The 22,198-nt window shown below is 33.5% G+C and overlaps 3 protein-coding genes across 5 annotated transcripts; 2 read left to right on the plus strand and 1 right to left on the minus strand.

Annotated features, from left to right (window-relative positions):
• The first annotated feature begins 3,176 nt into the window (after positions 1 to 3,176).
• On the plus strand, positions 3,177 to 5,934 carry LOC121261420. Of its 3 annotated transcripts, XM_041163783.1 has the most exons (4): positions 3,177 to 3,529; positions 3,638 to 3,797; positions 5,356 to 5,445; positions 5,491 to 5,934. In XM_041163783.1, the coding sequence occupies exons 2-4, from the start codon at positions 3,663 to 3,665 to the stop codon at positions 5,779 to 5,781; spliced, it is 516 nt and encodes a 171-aa protein (XP_041019717.1). In that variant the 5' UTR covers positions 3,177 to 3,529; positions 3,638 to 3,662; the 3' UTR covers positions 5,782 to 5,934. The 3 variants fall into 3 exon arrangements, with proteins under 3 accessions (XP_041019717.1, XP_041019723.1, XP_041019710.1); XM_041163789.1 differs by lacking the exon at positions 5,356 to 5,445 and adding an exon at positions 4,605 to 4,643 and having other exon boundaries at positions 3,177 to 3,797; positions 5,470 to 5,934; XM_041163776.1 differs by having other exon boundaries at positions 3,177 to 3,797.
• A 299-nt stretch (positions 5,935 to 6,233) lies between these two features.
• LOC121247921 (putative nuclease HARBI1) lies at positions 6,234 to 7,768 on the plus strand. Its single transcript, XM_041146367.1, has 3 exons — positions 6,234 to 6,842; positions 6,956 to 7,187; positions 7,287 to 7,768. Exons 1-3 carry the CDS (start codon positions 6,234 to 6,236, stop codon positions 7,766 to 7,768), a joined length of 1,323 nt encoding a protein of 440 aa, XP_041002301.1.
• A 3,110-nt stretch (positions 7,769 to 10,878) lies between these two features.
• On the minus strand, positions 10,879 to 12,256 carry LOC121260371 (caffeoylshikimate esterase). Its single transcript, XM_041162218.1, has one exon. The coding sequence runs from the start codon at positions 12,018 to 12,020 to the stop codon at positions 11,037 to 11,039; it is 984 nt and encodes a 327-aa protein (XP_041018152.1). The 5' UTR covers positions 12,021 to 12,256; the 3' UTR covers positions 10,879 to 11,036.
• Positions 12,257 to 22,198: the final 9,942 nt, after the last annotated feature.

Consider the following 22,198-nt stretch of genomic DNA (forward strand, 5'->3'; position numbering starts at 1 on the left):
TCCTTGTTGTAGAACTCGGTAAAAGATTTTATGGCAGAGAGAGAGAGAGAGCATAGATTAGAGGACTTGACATGGCGAAAGAACGTTTAGGAATCAAGAAGAATGTGCTTTAAAATAGAGGGCCAGTCTGCATTGGTCTTCTCTTCTAGCTATGCCACGAGGAACATGCACTATAAGGTTGTGTCCACATCATATTCATGTAAGACATTGTACGAGACCCGCCTGTTTTTTTATACCAATACAATTCAATTTACTACTGAATGGACTTTTTCCCTATGAAATATGGAGTGACTTGGTTGGTGGCAAAGTACGAGTTCTCCACGTTTGCATCTACCAACGTTTGCATTCTTTACTCCTCATTTTTGTGGAGGCCAATTCCAAAACAATACCGTATTGCGCCTTGCACGGCTCTGTGCTCCCCTTCTTCCAGGTTACAAATACGCTACAAAAAAAAATACATTATTATTATTATTATTATTATTTTGTTTTGGACATAATAAAATTGTCATTAATTAGAATAATTTTATATATAATTGTAAAATGCTTAAACGTCATATAATTACTTTACAAAAAATAGAGTTTATTATTAAAAAATTAATTTTTTTTATGTAAATCACATATTTTATTCACTTTTTTAAAATAATTACACGGTGGTTGTACAAGTAATGATTATAAATATATTTTCTCATAATATTTATAGTAGTGTAGTTCTTTTATCTTCGTTTAAGTTCTTAAATTAATTCAAAACTATTAATCCAATAAGAAAATTGTAGCTTGAAATATATGTATCTCTCAACAGTCTCCTGTCTGTTGGAATTCAAATACGACATTTCGTTGCTTTCTAGTTGTGTCAATGCAAGTGGAGATGATTTTGTTTCTGTTTTGTTATACCCTGTCCTATTCGGGTTGTTGCTTAAATTTCACAAACGGGTGCTATGACTGTTTTCTTTGATCATTGATTTGTCGTTTATAGGCCCTTTTGAGTGTAGGGCACGCTTGTTACACGACATTCCTTTTTCGTCGTAACCTATTCAAGTTTCCTTTCTAGGTTATAGAATCGTATTTTTAAAAACAAATGGAAAAAAATATATTGATATAATATATATATATATATATATATATTATGGAAGATAGACTACATTCATTCATAAAAGTAAAGTTAGAGTTGTGGCTGATACATATTGGAAAAAAATACAGATTACAAACAACTATTTACATTTAAGCTCTACTAGTACACAAATTTCTTTATGATTGGTATAATCTTAACTTATAGAATTCTCTACATATAAACTGTCTGAGAGACTACACTCTACCTAAAGTAAAGAATTCAAACCCCATACTCCAGAAGATGAGAAGACTTTCACTCACAAAATGTCAAAGAGACTTTTTTTATTATTATTAATCTAAAACAGAGAAAATATCATAAAACGTAAATGATATATAGAAAAATAGCAAAATACATATTAGAAAGCTGTAAATCTGTATTTTCAACCTTAGAGGAAATCAAAAAAGCAAATACAGAGACTGTAGTGGATCGTGAGGGACATGCGCCACCCTAGAAGTATAGCGGATAGTCAAGTTTAAAGAAACCGATAGTCCTAGTTCCAGAAATGTCGCGCGTAGCGGCAATAGAGCTCCACTTGCGGTGGCACGTGGATTTCACGTGCACATTTTGGACGGCACGTGTGGCTCACCCGCCGCTCCGTTGGAAGAGAATCTTCACCCATTTGAAGGATCGGCACTTTGAAAACCTTGCGTTGGGGTGCGTGGTGGTAGTCGGGCTCTAGAGGACAACAAATCGGCATTTCGTCCTACTTTAAACGGTATAAAAAAAGTAATTATATATGTATAATTTTTTTAAAATTAAAGTTGAGGTAATTGGTATTTAGGCATAAGTAATATTATATACAGTTTTTAAATATGTAAGTCTCGTGTATTTATTTTAAAAATGTAGCTAAATCACTTGAAAATTTTACAAACCCCACTTTATTTTAAAATGAGTGCGTAAGATTTGCACATGTTAAAATTGTATTTAATATTACTCATGTTCAAATACCAATCACTTTAATTTTTTTTTTTAAAAAAAAAAAGAAACCTCAATTTTGAAATTTTCGAATCTTCTAACCTTCTACGGTTTTGCCTTCATAATTTAGAAGTTTTATATTTCATTCTTTATTTTATTATAATCTCCATAGAAGACATATTTTAGATGACTCTTTTGTTAAAATTGTAAACATATACCATTAATTTAAATATATTATATTAATTGATATAATTAAAAATAATAAAAATATGATAAAAGAGTACACTTATTTTTAAATTAGCAATGTTCAAGTAAAGTGTTAGCAAGGACAAAATATGCTATTATATAATTAATCTTATAAAAATAATAAAATACCAAGAAGACAATATTGGCGAGGTTTAACGAATTTACTAAAAATGTATTATTAACAAACTAAACAAAATTAAAGAAGTAATGAATTAAATTAAATTTATTTATAAAAAAAAAATATTTTATAATCTTATGTACATCAAATAATAAATATATTTAAAAATATAAAAAATGTGGGCCAAATAAGTTTTTTAAAAAATAAATTGATAAAAAGAAACAAGTACGAAGTTATCAACCACATAAATATCTCTGGCGACGGCACATGCATCACATATGCTCTCGCTCGCTCAGAATGGAGTGGACTCAGTGGAGGGACTGGTGCTGGGCATCGTGGTGGTCCGGTGGACGATTGTACACGTTTCGAAACAAGGTGAAGGATAAGGTTACCTCGAGATTTTAACTCACGCAGCCCCACGCACCGGACAAAACCGTCTTTCTACGTGCCCACTTTCAACACGTCATTCTATCCCTTACGTAAACGAGTCGCGGGCAGCCCGATCAAGTTATTTTTATTTTTTTTCATTTTTATTTAAATATTTTAAAATATTTTAAAAAAATAAAAAAATACATCCATATACTTAGGCTTCGTTTGGATGCTGAAAGCATCTCAACTCAGTTCAAATTTAAACTGAGCTCTGTTACCCAAACACACGTGAAGCCGAGTTTGAAATTACTTTAATCCATAAACTCATTTTTACACTGTTGTAGACGCGACACATCTCTACTTTCAGCAGAGATTTCTGAATGCTTTTATTTTCAACTCAATCTGTTATAATGACTGTCTTTCTCTCTCTCTTTCCCGTCCTTCATCCCCAACATTTCCAAAACTCCCATTTCATTCAAAACCAAGTGGATTCCTCCATAGCCAACATCTTGATCGGGCGCCATTGTGAAGCCTAGTTGGAATTGCAAGAAGGCTGATCACGGAAGTAGCAGCAATCGAATCCCACCATCGTCCCCCATAGTCGAGGGGTTGGATGTTAGATGTGTGCAGCCCCTGTTTGAACGGAAGAGGTTCCCCTCGTCAAATCCACCATCCTTTCCAGCCCTCGTGCTCCAACAGTGGCGAAGGACCTTTGGGCTTGTCCTTCCCGTCTGAGCTCACTGCAGCCCCCTAGCGAACATCCTTTCGGCGTGGTAATAAACATAACGCATCTGAGTACGACTTGATTCCTTCTTACAAACTGATCTCTACTCTCAAGCAGCAATCCAATCAACTGATACCTGCTACTGTAAACCCGTGCCCTGCTCTGTGTTGTATTCCTATATAATGCCTGTACCGAGCTCAACTAAACCCACCACAATTTCACTACGGAAGCAAAGCGCCTCCACGGTGAAGCTTCGCAATCGAAGGCGAGCCATCAAGAGATTAGTAATCACGGCTCCGAAGACGCGCTCTTACCGGGTAAGCAACTATCTGAACTTTATTTTAAGCATTTGGAGTATATGCATGTCATAAGTATTTACTCAAACGTCTGGGCTGCAATTTTAAATAACTATTGGATTGTAATTGGCACTACTGAATGAGAGAGAGATTAGAAACAAATGGCTCCATAGGTCCATATTCAACAAACATTTGCAGAGTTGGAAAGTCTGACTTGGATTCAATTAGAAAAAAACGTTGCATTTCATTGGGTCATAGGAAAGTATAGAATGTGGAGCCGGGGAGCCATGCGAACCTGGGATAGAATAATTGGACCACCTTGAGACTCATACAGCCTTTCAGCTTTCATCATATTGATCTGCATTTGATGATGCTAAAGAAAAGTACCCATCCTACCATTTCTGAAGCATCAATCCTCAAGGTGATTGAGTTTCCTGTTACCCTCCCTTCTTTAGTCTAGAAAGTACCGAATTTGTTGTCATTCGTCGTGTGTGGTCCGTCCAAAGGAAGTTTCTTTGTTATTAGACACAGATCACAAGCTCATGGTCTTCGTAGTTTCTTGGCTTTCAATATCTTAGATACACCCTTTCAATTCTCCTCCCAATTTTGGTGTTAGAAACTAAGATTAGTGGCCTCTTCTGCAGTGATGCTATAGCCACCATGACATATTAAAACCGACACATTATACCCTCAAATTATTAAAAATAAATAGTTTTACACCTTCATTTTATATATATATATATATATATATATTATTTTAAACTGGGTAGTATTTGTTTCATTTGTGGGTTTTACACCTTCATTCTAATTGCTATGTATGACTTGCAGCCCTACTTTCTGCGCTCATCTCGCAGCTCCTCGTACAAGGTATTAAAACTTTTTCAGTATATATTATTTTGATATTTATCTTACTCGTATATAGGCCTCGATTCCTTGTATTGATATATTACATGCATTTGACTTATAAAACAAAAATAACATTGCATTGCATTTAATATAGTGAAATTTACTAGTTTTGGATTTGATGCATGTACCATGTTTATGATGCATAGCAATACGTAATAATATGGATTTAAGTGCATTGTCTATTGTTTGCATTGTCATTATTTTTTGTATTGTCATTATTCGCCATTCGCAGTATACCATGGATGACGTAGAGGTTGTACGTGATCGTGAAATTTGGTCTGGTGGGTTGGAGGAGATGTTGGTTGATATTTTGTACCAAGAAACATTGGAGGGTAAATTGGTGGGGTCCAGAATTACAAACCGTGACACAGTCCGACTTGCCACACGCCTCAATCAACTTGGTATTAGGCCAGTAGATCCCTTACAAGTGAAGGGGAAAATTGCCCGTCTTAAGAAGACACAACGCGAGTTTACAAATTTAATGGGCCAAACGGGTATGGGTTGGAACCCGATAACAAAAACTGTTATTGCTACGGAAGAACATTGGGCAAACCCGATCCGGGTAATTTGAAATTTTCTTGCATTTTATTCTCAATAATTTTTGGCCAATTATATGATTACATGCTTTTATCAATTAGTTTCAACTTGTGTAATTATTTTTACCATTTATTAGGTTCGAAACCAGTGGAAAAAATACAAGACCAATGGATGTGCCAACTACGACATCCTTTGGACGATTTTTGGTCAGGCCGTCGCAACAGGGGTCTTGCATTATGCTTCGACGCAGGAACCCCCTACTAGAGAGGAGGAGCAGCAACTGGAGGAGGAATTGAGGGCCCGAGGTCCCGTGTTGGGTAGTGGCGTTGGATTAGACTCCACCATTGATTTGGATGACATTTCCATGACTCCATCGACGCAAGGAGGGGTTTCACAGCGAATGCCTCCTCGTAGGCGACGTCGGGATGCAGCCGGACCATCATTCTCACCAGAGCTTAGTGTTGCTATACAGACACTTGCCGCCACTTCTAAACAACGGGCAGATTTGGATGCAAAGATGTTTGAACTTTGCAGCTCCAAGCGCAGTAGAGGCGAGGGTTAGAATATTGGGTCGGATGCAGGCTTTAGCAGTGTAGCACAATGTATGAAATTTTTGGAGGATATCACCCCTCCCCTACCGCCGGACGTCCATCTTCGTGCAGTAAAAGCGTTTATGGATCCTAATGTCCTAACTGTTTTCCAGAACATGACCCCATCGATGAGAATAGTTGGGTTTGGTCACTAGGCTGACCATACCCACTCCAGCCTTGCTATGTTTTTCGTACTTCCTAGATGAGACTTTATTTTTATGTTTAACTTTATTAGATCTGTTTAAGATTTCTAACAATCTTATTTCGTGTTGTCTAATTTAAGTTCAAACTTGGTATTTGGTTTTAAAAAAATTTGCTTTGCTAAGTTTCTGCTCTTTATGAATTCTTTTTTTGTTTGGATGACAAATTCATATGCAATATGAAATTTTTAATGTTTGTGTGAACTCCTTTTTTCAGAGGAAAAATGGACAATGATAGCGATGCGTGGAATGATGACGACAATATCGAGGAGAATGACACGAGTGAAGAGAGCTCTAGTAGTAACGCGTCAAGTACATTTGATTTTGATACATGGGCGGAATGGTACGCATGGTCTAGACGTAACGATGGTACGGAAGAAGCAGTTCTTTTGAGCATGTTGATGGAGGAGCAGCAATCCCATGCCCCACGTCGTATGCCCAGGCCACAACATAACATTGGCTTGCGTGGTAACCAGTACATCATCGCAGTACTAAATGGACATCCTGACACCTGTTATGAGATGTTCCGAATGGAGGTAGATGTATTCTGGGCCTTATGTGATCGTTTACGTACAGATGCAAGATTGCGTGATTCGTCACGAGAAGTCACGGTTGAGGAAGCCTTAGGAATGTTTTGCTACACTGTCGGGCATGGTGTCGTTCAACGGAATGCAGCTAACTTGTTTCAACATTCGGTTGAAACAATAAATCGACATGTGTACCACGTAATGCGTGCATTATGTCGTCTATCGCGCAGTGTGATTAAACCGAGCCAGACAACTGGGGTGATGCCTTATATTGAAGGAAATCCAAGACATTATCCATGGTTCGAGGTAAATATTCGCCATTACATGATCTACTTTCTCTTTTAAAATTCTACATATGTCAAAAACTGTTTGCACTACGATATTTTGGAATTTACGAGAATTTAAAACGAAATCTGCAGAAATGTCATGGTGCAATGGATGGGGTCATGATCAAGGCAGCTGCACCGGCTTCCGTAGCAAATGCATACTTAAATCGGTATCACAGGATTACTCAGAATGTCATGTGTGTCTGTGATTTCGAAATGAAATTCACATTCGTATACGCAGGGTGGGAGGGTACAGCCCATGATGCTCGTGTTTTAATTGATGCGTTGAGGCGTCTGGGGAACCATTTTCCATGGCCTGAAGAGGGTAATTTTTACACATTATTTTATTTGTACGTTGAAAGTTTGCAAGAATTTGGATTCTTCAAACATTATAAATGATTAATTTTGTATTATAAATTTTTAGGTTATTATTATCTAGTAGATTCGGCATTTCCATGTACTGAAGGATTTATGCCACCGTATCCGAGGGTAAGGTATCATAGATTTGAACGAAGAGGCTCTCGTACCTTCCAAGGATATAAATATCTGTTTAATTATCGGCATTCATCCCTTCGGAATGTCATTGAACGAACATTCGGCGTGTTGAAGAAGCGTTTTCGAATTTTAAATTTAATGCCCCCATACCTTCCAACTCGGCAACGATATCTTATTATTGCATGTTGTACGATCCATAACTTTATCCGCATGGTTACACCTAATGATCGGGATTTTCTAATATATAGCAATCCAGATGATTATCCAGGAATGGATGCGAATCAGAACACCAGTGAAGAGACTCATGTACCTAACATGTCGACTGCATCAGCACAAGCGATGGCCGCAAGAAGAGATGCTATTGCATTACCTATGTGGGAGCATAGTTATGGTCAACAAGGCAACACCTAATTGCTAGTATGGTGTTGCAATTTCTTTTTGTTATGTCAGTGTGAAACAATAGATTGTCAATTTGAGACCCTTTATTTACATAAATCGATGTTTAATATGTAAATAAATTATTGAATAAAATGTATTATGCTCCTGGTAGAATTTTTCCCCACTAACTCAATATATATATTTTACATTTCAAGAAGGAATTTACATACAAAATGTAGTGGAAATTCTATTTTTTGCATGCTTTGACTCATTTAAATAATAAAGTGATGTTCTTTATTAATTTTGTTGTTTTTAAAAAATTAAAAATAACAAAATTAAGAACTTTTTTATACAATCAAATAAAAACTTTAGGGAAGATATATAATGGTATTTGGTATTACTAATTTCGTGTCATATCTTAAATAAGAAATAATAAAAATAATGAAATAAAAGTGATGAAAATAGTGAAATGGTAATATGAAAAATGATATAAAAGGAAATAGATAAAAAAATATTAATGAAAAAGTAATATAAAAAATAATAACTTCAAAGAGTACTTCCCGTCTGTAAATAGTGAATACTATTATCAAAACAACAAAAAACCTGATGGCATATTCCAAGTTATTTCCTGCTTGCATGTTCTCGTTGCCGTATAAGCTACAGTGACAATTTATTTGATATTTTTCCTGCTGCATTTGGCGCCAGTTACGGAAATGATTTCCGTTTTTACTGTGATATGAACAGTATAAAATAATGATAGGATTTATTTATTTTTTTTAACTTCCCATAAATATATCTAAATTTATCTTAACATTCAAACATATTTTAAACTCATTTTAAGTGGACCCCATCAAACTCATTCAACAATCTCAACTCACTACTATTCATAAAAAATTCAACTCACTTCAACTCATCTCAACATTCAAACGCAACCTTAAAATTACTTTCTTTATCACTAAATAAAAAAAAAAAAAATCAACAGTCAATTAGAGCAATCAGACTAGTGGATAAAGAAACTTTTCCCTAAGTTATAAATACATGTCACTTTTCATAATACATTACCTAATTATATTTTAAAATAAATGATATTCTTATAAAATACTCTTATTTTATAAAAATATTTTCATTTTAATATATATATTATAAAATATATTGTGAAATATGATGTTCGAGTATCATTACTCTTTTTTTTTTTTTTTGTCACAACCACTATTTTATCTGCTATGAGGATTATTTTCCCATTTTTTATGTTTATAAAAGTTTTGACGAAATTCATTTTGGGATATCATATAAAAGTACGGTTAATAATACTCTTACACTTCATTTATTATTATTTTATTATTCAATTATTTTTTTTCATTTTACTATTTGAGCAAAAATCTATCTTCAATTTTTATAAAATTAAATTTATTTTTAATTAAATTACATGATTACATTGATTGATTGAATTTATTTTCTTCTAAATTATACAAGAAGATCATGTTCTGAAATTTTTAATCCAGATTCAAATAGTAAAATGAAAAAAAAAAATTAAGTAGTAAACCAAGAGTAAATGAGGTCTAGAGTTCGAAAATCTCCTCTCCCAAATGTAGGATATCATTATCCTAAGGGAACAATTTTCATACACATTAATATTTGAAAAATTATTCTCATCAATTACTATTCACTACCACACACCCCACATTTTATAAAAAATATCCTCACACCTTATAAAAAAAAAAAAGATAATACATGTGAGTTGTGAGAGTGAATAATAGTTAATACACAGTATTCATCTTAATATTTTCATATTAATGGGTAAAAAATAATCGTTGAAAAATGAATTTGCTTCGAGAGCTAATGTTCTCACATCCAGAATAATAGTTCAAGTTTTCAAAAAGAGAAATGATATTTGAAGTTGAGTGTGCAAATATCACAATCTCTTTAAAAAAAGTGAATAAATACGAAATATATATAAAAAAAAATTTAATAGCGAATCTCACTCTTTTTTAAACAGATTGTATAGTATATATACATTTTACGATTATATCTAGTATTACTCGAAAAAACGATTTACCTTTTGAGTTGTCTAAAACTCTTCACATACCACGGGCAATAATGGGCAGTCCTTAATAGGATTAGGTCAAATTTACGAGAATCTAAAGAATCCAAGAAATTTACGAGGGATTCAATAGAGCTACACAAAAGAATGCATCCAAAAGAGAGAAATAAACCGGAATATATTATTCTAAAGCCCAAGAACAACTGCCTCGCTGGTTGGACTTAAGAAATTTCAAACGGCCGGCTAAGCTTAGCCCACCAGATCAGATCGGGAAAACACGGAAGAAAACACTTCGGAGCCAGCTTCACCCAATTTTAGGTGTTCGTATCACGATTCACCACTCCTTATTTTCCCTCCTCGACGTCCATGCCCGTGTTACATAGGATAGCCTGACACCGACATTCGCTTTGTTCGTGTATATGATTGCCGGACCATGGACGTGAGATCCTTTAAAAGCATTTTGATTTTATTCCGTCAAGGTTCTTTAATTGACATCAGGCGTCAATTGAATTTCTAAACTGTCGATTTTTTTGTTTGGGTAGGGACATTTAGCTGTGCACGTATCAAACAAATACTATATTCACAAAAAGATTTCACAAAAATAAATTTACAATTTGATATGAATTTATATGATACATTAATATCAGATTAAGTTGTATCAATTTATAAATTTATTTTTATAAAATTTCCTTATAATTAAAGCATTTATCTTCATGTTTGAAGGCCTTGAAGTAATGCTATGCAAAGACAATGATGGACATTTATTAGAGTCTTTGCTAGTTGGCATTTTCTCATCTAGCACCAAGCATGTAGCCAGAAGAAAATAGTCAGGGTCGGATCTAGATTTATATTTAACTAAAATCTATCAGGATTATTAAAATCTTTACAAAATTAAAAAAAAAAAAATACATTCAAGCCGGCTTAGTGCGTAACAAGATGGAATCAAACATAATTGCTACAATGTTTACATGTCAAATGTGTTACCAAAGTTAAATATATGAAAAAATGAATCATACGATAGCTATAAAAGTATGATTGTTCTAACAAAAAGGAAAAAACACACATAATAATTAGTATTTAAATGCATTCGAAAAAAAAAACATACACAAAAGACAAGCTAATTCAATTCATACATGGAATACAACATTAAAGTTTAGTAGCAGTAATTCATCACTTTATTACATTTGTTTTTTCTCAACTCTCTGTCTTCTCTGTTTTTTTTTTTTTTTTCAAAAGAAAGAAAAACACACACGTGGCATTTTAAGGAAGGGGATTTTTGGATCCGTACCTCTCAACTCTCTCGTCGATCCACTCCCTCATTTCCTTCAATACAAGATTAGCATTCTCATCTGGCTCCCCCTGTACCAACGAGTGGTACATTCCGTCGTAAAGCTTTAAGCTTTTATCCTCGCTCGCTGCCTTCTCGTAGAGCATCTTCGACGAGGTCGGGCACGTCACCCCATCTGATGTCCCGTGCACCGTTAAAAATGGCGCCGTTACCTTCCCGAAGTTATCCTGTATGTACTGGCACACACGAGCCAGCTCCCTCATAGTTCCCACTCTTGGCTTTCCCGTGTACCTCCTAGGATTCGACGCTATAATCTTTAATTTTTCCGGGTCCTTGATCGCTTTTCCGACCATTTTGTTGTCCGGCATCGCCGCCCACGTGTCGGCAATCCCGAAAAGCATACCGTACACGAATAACCGGACCTTGCTGGGCTTCATGTTCTCCGGCATGACGAATAGTGGGGCTGAGAAGATCAAGCCCGTCCACGTGTCGGGTTCCGATTGGAAGTACATTAGCATGGTCGCGGCTCCACCCATGGACTCGCCGAAGAGAAAGGCGGGGAGGTTTTTGTAGGGTTCGCTGCGGCGGGTATGTAGGAAGAAGGAGAGGGACGTAGCGGCGACCTTTTCCATGTCACCGAGGTAGCAGCGAAGGCCTTCGGATCTTCCGTGGCCGAGGAGATCGGCGGCGAAAACAGCGTAACCCCAGTTGGCGAAGCTGATACAGATCTTCTGGAAGAGCCAGCCGGTGTCGGAGCCATAGCCGTGGCTCATGAAGACGGAGGCTTTAACGTCTTGGGTATCCAAGGGAAGGAAGCTCTGGGTGAAGATCTTTCCGTTGGGGGTGTCGAAGTGGGATTTGGTGTTGCGCACGCCCTGGGAGCTGTAATACTCTTCCTCGGGCATGTGGCCCCAGAAATTCGGGGGCGTCTCGGAGGCCGCATGTTCCGACGGCATGGCAATGAAAATTTCGGTATATTTTTAGTTGGGAAAATTGCAGCGAAACGGTATGTGAAGTTTGTAAGAACTTAAGAAGGTAATCGGAAGCTCTGTTATTTTAATGGACGCAGTTTTGGAGAGAGAGAGAGAGAGAGAGATGGGGTTCACCAACCATGTTGTAGGTTGCGTAGGGCCCAGTGGGGGTGGGTGGGTTAGTGGGTGAGAGTCGCCGGAGTTGGTGGATTCATTTTTTATTCTCTTTTCCTTGGAGGGGCCTAATATTACGTTTGTTTACGCAACTTAGAGCATTGGCATTAATCATGCAAATGTAAATAAAATGAATGATTTGATTAACAGATGATGAAACTGACCTGTATTGAATTATCTAAATATAAACAAGATAACTTTCAGCTACAGTAAACTATCTCCTATGGTCATATTTGACAATCACTATACTTCAATCAAAAGTATTAAAAAACTATTTCTTTTGCTTGAATATACGATTCTCGCTTTCTCGATTTTCTCTCTTCTTTCTTTTTCTTTCAACTCCGTTAGTTCTTTCTTTCTTTTTCCAGCTCAAGTAATTATATGACCGATACATGCATGTGCTTTCCGGTTCAGAGCATTTTCTGCAGGTTTAGCATTATTCCAGCTATGTTATGATGCTTTTTAGATAATTTCCAGCATAGTTACGGTGAAATTAAACAAAAAAATATCATTGCTTTCCGGTGTCATTGTATAATATTAATATTTCTATATAGTTCTTAATCTATGAAAAAATAAATTAATAGAACAAAAAATAAATTGAAAAAAAATATTATTAAATTTATAATATTTTATTATTATTTTAACTAATATATGGATAATTCAATGTGGGAATAAGTTTTAAGTAGAATAGCTACATGCAAAATCATATCATATTATGTAAATTTTATATTTGCATTTACATAATTCAATGCTAATGCTCTTAGAAAGAGATAAAAATGAGATATTTTTTAAAATTTGTATAAAATATTATTATAATATAATTTTTTAAAAAAATTTTAAAATTAAAAATATTAAAAAAAATTAAATTATTTATTATAATTTTTATAAAATATTAATAAATTATAATAATTATATAAGATAAGTTATGCCCATACCATCCTAAGAGCATATTTAATGAATTAGCTAAAAGTTAAATCAATTGAGTATTTAGCCATTAAAAAACAAAAAGATCACAATAGATTAGCTAAATTCTAAATAATTAAAATTTAGCTGCAATTACATTCAAAATAATTTTCAAATTTGAATGTTCCTTTTATAGGTCAAATTCTTATTTTATGAATTATTTTTCTCTCTAGCAAACTAACATATCTAGTTTTAGAAATGTTTGTTGAATGAATGCTCTCTTCAAGTACACGGGTTCATGGATATTCTGTCCAATTTGATAAAAAAAAAAATATAGTTGGATGGAAATGATAGAGATTAGTAAAATATAATCAAATAAAATAAATTAATAATTAAAAAAATTAAATATTTTTTAATTATTAATTACTCATTACTATATAATGAATAAATAGATAATTAAATGTAAAAATTTGATGTGAATATCTAAAGTTAAATTTATTTTATATTATTTTATTATTATATAATAAAAAAATAACTATTAATCCTTTCTTTATTTGTTTCTCCTATTTTCCCCTCTCTCTCTCTCTCTCTCTATACGAAGATGATAGTGACTCTAAAATAGAAGAGAGACTATCCCTGATTGTTTGGTGGGAAGAGAGAAATTAAGGCCATTTCCAAGATCATCCTTCTGGTTGGGCTTACCTTCAATTTCAAAGCAATCCGAGGCTTTTCTTTTACTAGATAAAAATAGGATAATATACTAGAGTCGCCCAACATGTCCGGCCGGATGTGTTACTATTGCATTTGGTTTTTTTTTTTTTAAATATTTTTTTAACATAATTAACAATTAAAGAAAAAAGAATTAAAATATTTGAAATTTAGAGGGAGCCAAGTATCATTTTTCATAAAAATAATTTTAGGAGTGATAGAGATGTCTTCACTAGCTTAATGAAATATTCAAAAGCACTTCGAGGCTGTGCGGCCAACAATGTCCTCTGTTCAGAATATGGGCCAGTTTAATTAATTGCGTGGTCTTGATTATAAATATTTTACAAAGTATAGCTCGTATCCTTCATCATACTTTGGTTGTATTATCATTTTTTCCAATATAAAGAGTAAAAAAGCTTTTTTGACCTATTTTTATCATGTCAATAGCTTGCTTCGGCCTTGCTTAATTTCCCAATGAGGCCTGAAGTTCGGAATTGTTTCTCATGCACCTGTCTTCAATCTAATAAATGGGCATGGACTTCTTATCCAAATGGCTGGGCCCTGCATATTTCATGGTCCAGGCCGCATGGAGCTACTAATTCCTTTACTCTTGCGACTTACTGTGGCAGTGCTCCGACTCGTGCAGTACGACAACTCATGATGTATTGAGTTGGTCTTCAGGAATCCCTCAAGATCATCGAGGAGGCCGTGTCTAATTAATTTTCCCAAATTAATGGTCGGTCTCTTTGTTAATCTACTTTACTAATTTTGGAGAACATGAGGTGGTTGTTCATGACTAATTAATGATATGTAAAAGCCATATGAATGCACACACACACATATATATATATATATATATATATATGGTCTTTTTCAACATTAATTATATATAGTGAGTAGTCACGATCGGCCATATCAATAACTGAGTACCGTATCAGGCACTGTGTGGTCCTCTAGATCTAGATCTAGATCTAGTTGATCTCATGTTAGGGAAGGGTCCTGATCTCATTAATTGTTCCGAATAAAGAAAAATAATAATGAAAATTGCCGGTTTCCATGTGGGAAGGCAACAAAACCATTAATGTTTTTTTGTATTATTTATGTTGTTTTTTTTTTTTTTTGTAAAGAAATGAAGGAAATGAAAATTATACATGTACAAATTGGGTGGATTTAGACTTTTCAGAGCTAACTTATACAAAACTTAGAAATTATATATAGACCTATATATGAATATAGTAGGTCTCATAACATTAATTATTTGTATAAACTGTCCGAATTACGAATATTATTTTTCTCTCCACTTTAAATGTTTAGTAATTGGTGTGGTGGAATCAACTTAAAGTACTATTTTCCCTCTCTCTCAATCACGACCATAGAATTTAGATTACAAGAAGAAGATGATTAGGTACTCCAAATCCAATTTAAGTAGTAAACTCGCTCGATCCCACACGCACACTACGTACGGCAATGCCAGAGTCAATGAAAGATCATTGCTACGGATAGATTTGATCAAGATAAAAAGATATCCACGTAAATTCTTAAACCAACTATAAAACTCTGCGTTTTCTAAAATTTATGCAGTATGTGTTTTGGAAAAGGTGTCATTGGCATGATGATCAGAGAGCTGCAGGGATCCATGAACCAAACACCAGATCGAGAGTACTGCGTCAATAATATTTACTACTGCACATTAATTACCGCACACTACGTACGTACGTACGTACGTACGTAAAAAGGATTTAGATATTTGTGTATAATTATTCCTACGCCAATTAACTTGACTTTGACTGGAAGTTTGATTGATATACATGCATGATTCCATGAAATTAATAAGTTGACAGAAATGCGAAGGGTTAGTTTGTTTTCTAGATGAGATGAAATGAAATTAAAGTTAAAAAATTAAAAAAAATATTATTAAAATATATTTTTTAATAATATTTTTATTTTGAGATTTGAAAAAGTTAAATTGTTTATTTTATTTTGTATGGAAATTTGAGAAAGTTATAATGATGAAGTGAGATGAGATGAAATGTTTCTTGAAAACAAACGAGTAAATGTCTCGAAGATGTGTCTGATTTTTTTTTTTTACTTAATGATTAAATAAGTATTTTTAAATGATATTATAAATTTTTTATTTTTTTTAAAAATTTATGATGATTAAAAAAATACATAAAATAAAAAAAAATAAAAAATAAAAAAATACTTTTTACCTGTTGGGTGGACTTTCAGGCTATACCTCTCAGATGTTGCACTGCTCATAAGTTGAAGTCGTGTTGATAATTATTAATCTAGTAACTCTCTAATCCTAGGACTCAAACTATATTTAGTATCTAATTAATAATTTATAAGTGTCGTCGTCATTCTTATTATTATAACCACACAATTATATATGAACTTCTCGATTTTTTATATATATATATATATTTTGTGATTTTTAATTTGTTCATGGATCCAAATGAAATGATCACTTCTATACACTACAACAAATTTGAGATTTTGGGATAAAATTTAAATTTCATCTCAAAAAATTGATGACTTTACAAAATCGTTCGAACGTTACAATAACCGTTCGAACAGAATTTTCTGTGATGAATTAAATCATCTCAAAAACTTTTTTCCGTTCGAACATCAAAAAATACGTTCAAACAGTAAAATTTGGCGGAGAATTAATTTATTATGGCGGAGAAAGTTTACAAACGTTCGAACGATTATTTGTTGCGTTCAAACGGAAAATATTTGGTGGCAAATACTGGCGGGAAAGTTTCTAAACCGTTCGAACGGAATATATTTAGTTAGAACATATTCAAGCACCATATTTATACATTCGAAGCTATAATATTAATCTCGGTACATTCGAAGTACGAGAACAAGGAAGATGCACGCCAGCATCATTTTCAGGATGTTCGAGCTGAAGAATGGGGAAAACTTTACGATATGTTTGAGTATCCATCATATAAGGTAAATTAAATGAATTCTTTTTGTATCATATTTGTAATTTTCACTTACTAACTTTTACAACTTCTATGCAGGAGCGAAGTTCTATAAACAAAATGAATAGATTAAAGTTAAAGATTCATCATCATGCAGGCTCAAGATCTTTCCATCGACTATCTCAGAAATTGGTAATATACTTTTTTTTATTATTATTTTTTATTCTATATAGTTTGTTTTTAATATAGACTTTATATCTTAACAATGTCTCTTGTAGCAAGAGTCAGACACCAATTATGATTTGACAAAATTATATGCTGTATCACATACTAATAGTAATAGAGAGTGGACTCATCCCGATGCTCCTGAGAATTATGTAAGTATTATAATTTCTTTTAATTAATCATATTTAAATTATTGTGTCAATAGTAATTTTATATGTTGTGTGTAGGATAAAATGGTTGCCATTCGTGCTGAAGCTACATCAGATCATAATTCATCAACAAGTGATGTTGAAATTTTTACACAAGTTCTGGGTCAACATTTTGGCTACTCGAGGGGTTTGGGTCGCTGTGTAAAGCCTTCAGGCTCTTCATCAACATCAAGCACTACTACCATTGCGTTAGAGAATGCAAATTCTAGGATCGAAAAATTGATGGCAAAACAGCAGGAGTTAGAGGCTCAATTAACGAAACAAGCAGACATGGAGATGTGCATAAAACAGCAAGAAGATCAACAAAGAAATATGCAACTCCAAATGCAAGAACAACAAAGACAGATGCAGCTTCAAATGCAGATGCTTATGCAACAATTCATGCCTCCAAACAATTGAATTTCATTATAAGTGTTTTTGCATATTGAACAATTATGTATAATGTATTGATAATTTTATTAGTATTATTAGTATTTTATTTATTTAGTTCTAAATTATTAGATTAGTTTTATTTATATTGAACAATTTATAATGTATTTTTGAAATATAAATATCTATTTGGTTTTAAATTCGTATTATTGTCCAAGAAAATAATAACCGTTCGAACTCTCATCAAACGTTCGAACATATAAAAATGGACACAACCGTTCGAACATTAAAAGTTAGAGTTCGAACGATAAAAAATTTTGAGCCGTTCGAACAGAAAATTCACTATTTACGTTCGATCGATAATTTTTTTGTTTGAACGTTTATTCATGTGTATTTGGTCGAACGGATTTGTATCGATCGACCGGCCATGAAATACCCGTTCGAACAATTACTCATGGTTTGAATGTTATTTAAGGCGTTCGAACAAATTTTCAAGACGAATTTAAATCGTTCCAGGAAATAAATTCCGTTCGAACGCGATCAAAAGATCCAGCTTAATTTTGTTCCAAAAGATATTTTTTGGGACGATTTTTTCATTTTCGTCTCAAAATACCTTTTGGGACAGTTTTATACGAACAAACTTGGGACGGTTTTTTTTATCCCAAAAATTATTTTAGGACGAAATACCAGTCTTTTGGAAAGAAAATTTTCTTTCCAAAAGATCTAATTTATTGTAGTGATATATTAATTAGAGCATTCCCAATGGATGCTGTAAACTGCAATTTTCTTTAAAATATGAAGAATATTGATCAAAATAAAGATCCAATGGATGTTGTATATCATCTTTATTTTTCAAGTAGGTACAGTAATCCTGCTACATCTAGAGACTATTGTTCATACATGTAAAACATTTTTAATTATTTCTTTTTCCTCTAAATTCTTTTTTTTTTTTCCTTTATCCTAATTTCATTTTAGCCCCTGAGTGGCATTGGGCACGGTCATATTTGCTTATCTATTTGCCTTTTTTTTCCTAGAGATCGATCCACCAAAGTGTATTGAAAAATGGAACTGGGTTTCTCAATTTTTTTTTCTTTTTTTTATAAGTAATTTAAAATAGGGCATAATTTTTCCTCACTATTATTATTTTTTTATATTTTGAATCAACGTCAATTTTAGTTTGATTTATAAATTTAGATTAATCTAAGCTAGGACATAATTATATGACATGATATATTGAGAGATATTGTGAATATCAAAATATATGAGGATATTATTGATAGTTAGAGGAGATATTTGAAATTAAAAAATAATAATATTTAAATAATATAAATAAAAAATAGAAAAATTAATATATAGTTTATTGTAAAATTTAATATATAAAATAGAAAAAATGAATTTTAATAATATATTTTTAAGAATAAAAAAAAGAATTTATTATGAATGCACTAATACGAGGGCACAAGAAATCAATCAATGTTTTTGCTCTTACAAAAAAATAAACATTGATTCGATTGGTCTTAAATAAAAAAAGAAAAAAAAAAAAGGATTGATTCGATTGGTCTTGGCAGCTTCAATCAAATCGAGCAATTGATCGATGGAGTGTCATAAGGAGGCTAGCTCCATCTTATTTTTGAACGTTCTCGTTGTAATCTACCTAGAAAAGAAAATTCTCGATGTCGGAGGCATCTTCGTACGGAAGATAAAGAGGAAAAAAACATGATTCCTACATTTTCGTCGAGTTGTAGCTTGGTAATTCTTTAATTATTATCTATTTTAAACAAAAGGAAACAAAAAAAATGCATGGAGTTCAGGCCATGCATGCATGCAGCTGCTAGCATCCGGACCGCGCGCCATTGATCAATCGATGAAAGGACTAGCTACTCAAACTTATCATGCATTTCAGCCCAACTTTGTCGGGTTTTCTGTTTTGGTCCCTTGTTTTGTCTCGTATTTATTTTTGTAACATTATGTTTTTCAATGTGCTAGCTTGTCTCATTTTCCTTTTAGAAAATAGTTCTGAATTATTTTGGGACAAAAATAGCTTGGATCTGTTCGGGCAATCATGTCTCCCAGACCAGCTTTCCCCTATTGGCTTCTATCATGGAACCAATGTACTGGCCTTGCCGTACCAAATCTGATGTATTGTGTGCTTTAAAGGAAGAGAAATGCTACAAGAAAATTTTATACTAAACAATTTCATTTGTTATTTTTATATTTTTATTTAAACACACATAATTAAATTATTTTAAGAATAAATATGACAAATCGATAAAAATATTTAGTACAAGGCTTAACACCAAAAATTTCTGACAGGGCAGGCAATATTTATTACGTAAGAGCACACAATAAAAGTATTTTTATTTGAGTCTTTAAAACAAAACATTGAATTGATGGGTACTGACAGATCTCCATGCAATAAGTTTTCTTTCAGCTGCCCCGATCAAATCAAGCAATGGATACATAAAATTGTCATGATGACGCTCCCATGCATGCAGTGTCTCGTTGTTGTAATCTACTATAAAAGAAAATCCTCCATGCATGCATGGTGGAGGCATGCATCGTATATACGGAAGGTAAAGAAAAACGATTCTTAGTACGTTTTCGTCGGGTTGTAGCTAGCATGCAAGCTGTATTGCTTAAAATGATCTGTACTATCTTTTTGAAAGAAACAAAAAACACACACAAACACGTATATATGGAGCCCGGCCATATATAATAGCATCAGGACCGCAAATTGAATTGAAAGCTGCATGCATGGGCGACTCAAAAACATATCTTGCTGCTGAGCTTACTTTGTCCTGTTATCTGGTTTGTTCCTTTAAGTTTAATTTGCCCCCTCTCTCTCTTATTTTTTGATGGGGTTCTCGAATTTACCATTGAGCAAAAAGTATCGAATTCTTTTTTTTTTTTTTGAACAAGTATCGAATTCTTTTGGTACAACAGATCAGAGATCAATAACTACTTTCTGTTCTGGTAATCATATGACTCCCAGTCTGATCTCCATAGTGTCTTATTTTGAACAATGTACTCCACTTGTCGTACTAAATTAACCTGTCGTATGTGGCTTTAAAGGACGATTCTAAACTATATCAAATCATGTCGAAGTAACACGATCGAGGAGACTGATCATAGCTTAGCCCGGAAAAAGAAAATAAAGAGAAAAAAAGAGCTCTTCTTGTCTTCTCATGATTATAGCTATCGCTTTGTCTAATCTGAGTTAAGCAAGCACAAATCATTTTCATCTTTATCCCTGTCTTGATTTCCCAAGTTTGAAAATATATATATATATATATATATATATATATATATATAGAGAGAGAGAGAGAGAGAGAGAGAGAGAGAGATCGAGCTTCTTTATTTAAACCTGATTGCAGTACTTTCGTGTTTGATAATATTGTGGCATTAATTAGATTACACCCATGCCTATAAACCACTATTTCCATTCTTTTCCCATTAGATAAACTCAAGTACTCGGTCTAGAGTTTACTAAACTGGTTATGCTAGCTATCTATTGAACCAGACCATTTGAGTATTGGCCGGAATAAGTACAGTCCATATTTGATAACAAGAGCATACATGCGTTTGGTTGTGGCCGGAATAAGTACACTCCATATTTGATGACAAGAGCATATATACATGCGTTTGGTTGTGGCTGCAGCGCCGTGCGTCAAATATCAGTTTTCCTGTCCATCACGAGAAAGGCTCTTTCACTGATAAGATATATAATAATCAGATTGGGCCCTTTTGGGACACGCAACTTTAAAATGGAGTTTCTGTAATAGCTAATATAAGAAAAATTAAGTTCTACCTCGTTAACATTATTTCCATGTCGGGACTGAGAAAATAAAGAAAATCCATCTGATACTTCATACTCGTACACGCAACCTAACTTGATTATGAAGATGTTGCAATGATGCTAAGTCTGAAATTGGTTTTGTACGTACGTACTAGAATAAATAAAGTCTTAATATGTGGTTACGAGTCCATTTTTCACGAAACTCTAATAGTAATGTTGACTACTTATTTCCTTTTGGAATATAGTATAGTTGTTGACTAGGTTTTTCTTTAGTGCTGACATCCATCTATCTATATTACATGTTTCTTCTTTTCTTTTCTTGATCTCCATTGCAGACTACAGAGCATTCGCAGAAGTGTCTGTGAAGTACTGTTTCTTTTGATCATCTATACATTGGAATGGCTTAATTAATTACTAATCTTATTCCTATATCAGTACTAGCACTTTTTGATGCAGAACTCTCGCACTTCAATGTAGACGACTTTGATAATTGGCACGCTTCTGATCTTCCTTTGCGATCGAGGCACCGATCGATCCTCTTCTCCACATGCTAGTTATATATGAATGGTTCCATCACTTCCAGTCGTATGACATGAAAAAGGCTCTTTAGAGTATGAAAAAGTTAGAATATTTCTCGAAATGTTCCAAAACTTTTCTCTTCCCTTCACAATAATGTGATTTTGGAATGTGCTCTAAACTTTTCAATATATCATCTAATTCAATTATGATCTACCTTTGAGGTACCTCTATGACTACTTTGAGGGAGCTAGCCAATCTCTTTATTATGAACCTAAAACAAAAAAGAAAGAAAAAATCCGTACGTAGTTCTGGATACTCACTAAAAGTGAC

This window comes from Juglans microcarpa x Juglans regia, chromosome 1D (assembly GCF_004785595.1).
Source record: "Juglans microcarpa x Juglans regia isolate MS1-56 chromosome 1D, Jm3101_v1.0, whole genome shotgun sequence".
NCBI classification, from domain to species: domain Eukaryota; kingdom Viridiplantae; phylum Streptophyta; class Magnoliopsida; order Fagales; family Juglandaceae; genus Juglans; species Juglans microcarpa x Juglans regia.